Below are 5,529 nucleotides of genomic sequence, written 5' to 3'. Positions count from 1 at the left end.
CGATGAGCCGATAAGGCAATGAGGCGATGAGCCAATGAGGCGATGAGCCGATGAGGCGATGAGCCAATGAGGCGATGAGGCAATGAGTCGATGAGGCGATGAGCTGATGAGGCGATGAACCGATGAGCAGATGAGCCTATGAGCCTATGAGCCGATGAGCTAATGAGGCGATGAAGCGATGAGGCGATGAGCCAATGAGGCGATGAACCGATGAGCAGATGAGTAGATGAGCCTATGAGCCGATGAGCTAATGAGGCAATGAGGCGATGAGCCGATGAGCTAATGAGGCGATGAGGCGATGAACCGATGAGGCGATGAGCCGGTGTGTCGCCTCCCTGCAGGAAATCCCAGCTTCTGATGAAACTTGGTGTTTTCCTGCAGGTCAGGACTTTCCCAGCAGAAAAAGCAGCTGCTGAAACTGAAGGTCAGAAACAAAAACTGACATCAGTCAGAGGGCGAGGCCTCAAACGCACCACACACAGGAAGTGCGTGAAAACATTTTATTCATGCGTTGTAAGGATGAATAATGTTTTCACTCCACAGCGTGGGTCAAACTCTCAAACGTGGCCCTCGGTGACTTTTATAATATGATGTTTTAAATATAAAAAGGTTTGACCTCTTCTGTTTTTGTTGATAAATGTTGAGATAATCTTACTTCATGCAGTTTTCTTAAGACAACTTGAAGAGAAACGAGTCTATAGTTTCTGTCTAAAACCTGCAGAGCTGAACTCAACGATCCCTCGACGCAGCAGAAGGTTGTTGTGCAACTCGCTCGGCGTGCGGCCGCTGACAGGTGATTGTTGTTGAGGCTGACAGGAGCTTTTAAAATCCCCTCTCTTTGTTCGAAATGTCCCGGAGTTGAACCGAGACACAAGAAGAAGAAACGACCTCGAGGCTAAAGAGGGAGAAGCTGCTTTCTTTGTTGTTCGGCTGATTTCATCAAAGACTTTAGACCACAAAACACAAACAAGAGCATGAAATAAAAGACGTAAAGAAACTCGCTGAGTCAGCATTTAGACAACAGCCAGGGCAGCCATTTTTCTTTTCTACATGTAACTCAGCCTTTACTTATGAAACAAGGAGTTACTCTAGTTTCTGTAAAAGCAGGATTTTATTGTTTTTTTAAGCCAAATCAATTATTCATTTGAAGATAAACATTTATCAGCAGCACCTTTGAAGATGTTAGTTTATAATAATTATCTAATTAGTTTAATGTTACTAATCTCACCCAGTTCGGCCTCTGATTGGCTCCTTGTGCTCAACTTTTAACCAGTCGTGATTCCCTGTATTTGACCCAATCAGAAGCAGTGCAGACCCAGTCATGACCTCCCCTCTCCAGCTGATGCCTTGTGGGTAATGTAGTTTATGATGAATGGAAGTGAAACCTGCAGTCTGCGTACTGACAGAAGAGACCGTAGCTGCAGAAACTGACCGTATGTCGTGTCGCTGATGTGTACCAGACGTACCAGCTCACTTGGAGATGTCAGCCCCAATTAGAACAATTTTAAATAAAAGTGCAACAAAAACTGACGTTTTACCTCCAGGTCTGTTTCTTTGTCCTCTCAGGGACTTTGAGCGTCTGATGAACGGCTCCTGGCTGAAGCCTCCAGAATGCCAGCAGATCCAGGTCACTCGGTGCGACCTGACCCACGACCTGGGTTCTGACTCGGACTACATCATTCAGGTCCGGGCGCAGTGCGGCCCGCAGCTCTCAGCCTGGACCGGGTCCCAGTTCAACAGGAAAGACAGTACGTTTTCAGCACGACCCGGTTCTAAAAGATGATTTCGGTTTAGTTTTTCAGTGAAACGATTCAAATTCTTGTCTTCTGCAGCTGTTCTGAAGGCTCCTGACATGAAGGTGACGATGGCGGGCGACGTCCTCCAGGTGTCCATTAAGAAACCTCTGACCGCCACTGGCAGAGTGACGGTGTGGAGGAAAGACCACGAGCTGCAGGTCTGACTCGTTTCATTTTAAATACAGAACAGCCGAACTATCACAAGAAAACATCCTGACTTTTGAAACTCGTGTTTCCTCCAGCCGGTGGTTCACGTCATGTCCGACGAACAGGAAGTGCTGCACATCGCCTCCCTGCAGGAGGGGGCGGAGTACTGCATGAAGGCCCAGGTGGTCCTGCACACAGGGGTCCACAGCAGCTTCACCGACACCCACTGTGTGTTCGTCACAGGTACAGAGGGAGCGCACACACCTGCAGACACGTGTAACTCCTGAAACCTTCTCCTCAAATGTTTCAAGTTGAATCCAGGTTGAGTTTTACTCACATTCTGAGTTTTTGAGCTTCTACGTCATCTCGCATCAAAAACGAGGTCCAGATCTGGGCGGAACAAGTCAAACTGGACTTACTGGTAACAGCACACAGGTGGTCTGCAGCTCAAAAAGCAAACGAGAAAACAGCCGATGACCCCCGCTGCCGTTTCACTGAACCCCCCCCCAACAGGTCGCACGGCTGCAGCGTGCACGGCCCAGGGGCAATTCTAGGATCTAACTTTTAGGGGTACTCTGCCCCCAAGGGTGACAATCACTCTTGGCTTGAACAACGCAGTGGCCATTGGGGTACACTGGTGGGGGGGTCTGGGGGTCCTCCCCCAGAAACTTTTGAATAAAGTCGACGCCATCATGCATCCTGGTGTACACACGTTTTTAAACATCTACGTTTACCTACATGAGTAAACAGTTATTCAATAACTATTTTAAAGATCATGGCACAGCAAGAAGTAGCGCTAAGCTAGCAGCGTGTTAGCTAAGATGCTACAGACATGGCGCTCTGCTTTACATTACACAACTTTGCACAAAATCAGTTCAGATCAGAACTAAGACTAAACTCATGCAACAAGAAGTTACAACACATCTACATTCAAAACACACTAAATAAAACAGCTAGCTTTAAGCTTTAACCTTTAATTGAACCATTAACACAACGAGCACTGTCATGAGAGAAAATGGAGGATTTACCTGCAGATGAACATGTTCCTGTTTATCACTGTTGTAATCAGCTGATCATGAGGTCGGCCAGGGCTTTAGGATCGTTGACATTTTTCCAGACTCTGTTGAGGTTTTGAAATGTACTGAACTGTGTTCCACCGTCTACAGTCTCACAGTAACTCTGTCTGAATCACAAGTTCTCCACCGACGACATTTACTGAATTTTTCTGATGATTTTTCATGAACTCTCTCTGTTCACCAAGAGTTGTTCATGCAAAACCCCAACCATGTTGTCAGAGGAAGAGGGGGTGGAGCTCCAGCAGGAAAGGGGCGTTTCACTTTGGGACAAATTTAAATCACTGATTGGTCAGTTGCTGACACGCCCACTGGATTGATTGACAGGTGGTCTCCAATCTGACTGATGAAAAAAATCATATTTTTTACTGGCCAGTTTAACAGTGTCATCATTTTTATTCTACATTTATTCAATATTTTGTTGAATTTAAGGTTTGAGAGCTGAGTCCTTACAAAATCCTAACAATGGTTCATTTCTTCATGGGGGCCAAGATGGGGTAGAGGTAGCTGACCTGGGACCAGAAAACTGCAGCTCGACTCCCATTCCTGCATGTTGTGGTGTCTCTGAGCAAGACACCCAATCCCTAACTGCTCCCCGGTGCTTGCTTAGCTGCCCGCTGCTCCACCTGTGTGTATCTCAGGTGTGATGGTTAAATGCAGAGAACTGTTGTGTCATTGTGTGGGAACATACTGCGATGACAATCTCAGACTTCCCTGCCCTTTATTTCTCAGGGGTGCTGAGATAAAGTTTAGAAGAGCTTGAGCCCCCCCAAAAAGAAATCGCCCCGGCACGGCCGATTGCTGAACCACAGTCTGTTTCTGTGCACGGCTTGCAGAGCTGGGTTCAGCTCGTGCACATCCTTTTGTTGCCCATGTTCTCGTGCTCAGACCCAGAAACTGGTTCCAGAACTCCTGTCAGGTACTTTGTCAGACCTGAACCGACCTGTCCCCCTCTCTCCTGCAGGTCCAGGCGCTCCGGCCTGGAAGAAGCCCACCACAGTGACGGTGACCGTGGTCGCCATGTTGGGCCTTTTGGTCGGTGTGTTCTGGTTCATCGTTCACTGCCGGCCAAAGTCCTGCCAGCAGTATTTCCAAAAGCCGACGTTGCCGCCTCACTTTTGGGTCAGTATCTAAAACTTTTTATCATCAGTTGAAATATCAGAGAGTGGGTCAGAACCAGAACCATCAGTGAAGCTTCAGCGCCTCCTGCTGGTGACGGTTCTTCCTCCAAGGTGACCCTGCCAGAGTCCTGAGACTGAGCAGGTTCTGTCTGTTCAGGTGTCGGACCCGCACGTCATCGTTGCTGTTCCGGGTGGACCCCGTGAGGACTCTGACATCCTCGAGGTGGAGACACAAGAACAGATGACGCACGACAAAACTGAAAACCCCGACAAGGTCCACCAGACCGACGAAGTACAGGACCTGAACTCACCTGAGCCTCACCCAGGTCCCAGTGAAAGACTTCTAGATGAGGAGGGAACACTGCGAGGAACGGCACCCAACCCCCCCTCGGAGGTTCTGCCAGACTGCCAGGTTCTTCCTGCTGACTGGAACTCAACGGCGGTAGAACAGGAGGTTCTGCTGGGTCCGTTTGGATTCAGGATCCAGCCATCTGTGCCTCTTCTCTGCCTGCTTGACTCTGCTCAGGCTGGTGAGGAGCTGGAGCTGCTCTCCAGAGGTTCTGGGACGAGGGGCCGGGTCCAGTCAGGACCGGTCCACCACACAGAGACAAAGAGCCGTGCACATTCAGGACCAGATCCAGGTCTCTGATCACCCCAACAGGCAGGTTTTTGGACTGATGGGCACTTAAATAAAGCCACACATGCACAGGAGACAGTGTGCACGTCCTGAAGGGAACAAAGCCAGCGAGGAGTTGAACCAGCAACCTTCTACCTGCTGTGCGGCGCTGGTTCCATGCAGCTTGACTGCAGGCGAGGGACAGAAGTCCCGACGTCGATACGTTCAGGAAGACGAGCGTCACTCCAGGAAACAGGAAGCGTGGGAAACAGGAAACGTGGGAAACAGGAAGCGTGGGAAACATCTTTATAACAAAAACTGAGAGAAATGTGGAAAAGACTTTTTAAGTCCAAACCAAAGTTTGTTTAGAGAAGAAATAAAATAAAATGTGTTTTGCTTTAAGGAACGTGAACAAAACATTACATCTGGAAAACGATGGCAGTGACTTCTGTTCACGCTCGTCACGAAGCAGAAACTTTTTGTGTCGGATATTTCAATCTTTGTTTTACAGAGTTCAGGGTCTTCATTTTAAAACATCCCTAAAATAAACAACAACAATATTTCTAACATCAACCAAAAAAAAGAAAATAATCTGAAATATAAATAAAACAAACAAACAAACACAGGTTTAATTTGATATTTCACTGCTACATAACCAATTAGAAACATAAAACCACATAAATACTACAGATAGTATATAATTATATAAATATATACACACACACACACACACACACACATACACAAACGCACACACACAAACGCACACACACAAA

The 5,529-nt window shown here is 47.5% G+C and overlaps 1 protein-coding gene across 1 annotated transcript in view; it reads left to right on the top strand.

Annotated features, from left to right (window-relative positions):
* crfb16 (cytokine receptor family member B16) overlaps nt 1–5,439 on the top strand; it is an 11,224-nt gene extending 5,785 nt beyond the window's left edge. Inside the window, exons 3-7 of the mRNA XM_037682483.1 lie at nt 1,567–1,748; nt 1,833–1,954; nt 2,039–2,186; nt 3,981–4,138; nt 4,295–5,439. Coding sequence (XP_037538411.1) covers nt 1,567–1,748; nt 1,833–1,954; nt 2,039–2,186; nt 3,981–4,138; nt 4,295–4,786 — 1,102 coding nt within the window. The 3' untranslated portion in view covers nt 4,787–5,439. The remainder of the gene's footprint in view (nt 1–1,566; nt 1,749–1,832; nt 1,955–2,038; nt 2,187–3,980; nt 4,139–4,294) is intronic.
* The last annotated feature ends 90 nt before the right edge of the window (nt 5,440–5,529 follow it).

This window comes from Nematolebias whitei, chromosome 9, assembly GCF_014905685.2.
Source record: "Nematolebias whitei isolate Nwh7 chromosome 9, NemWhi1, whole genome shotgun sequence".
Taxonomy (NCBI): domain Eukaryota; kingdom Metazoa; phylum Chordata; class Actinopteri; order Cyprinodontiformes; family Rivulidae; genus Nematolebias; species Nematolebias whitei.
The sequence above is the reverse complement of the archived record's forward strand: the minus strand, read 5'-3'. Positions and strand labels throughout refer to the sequence as shown.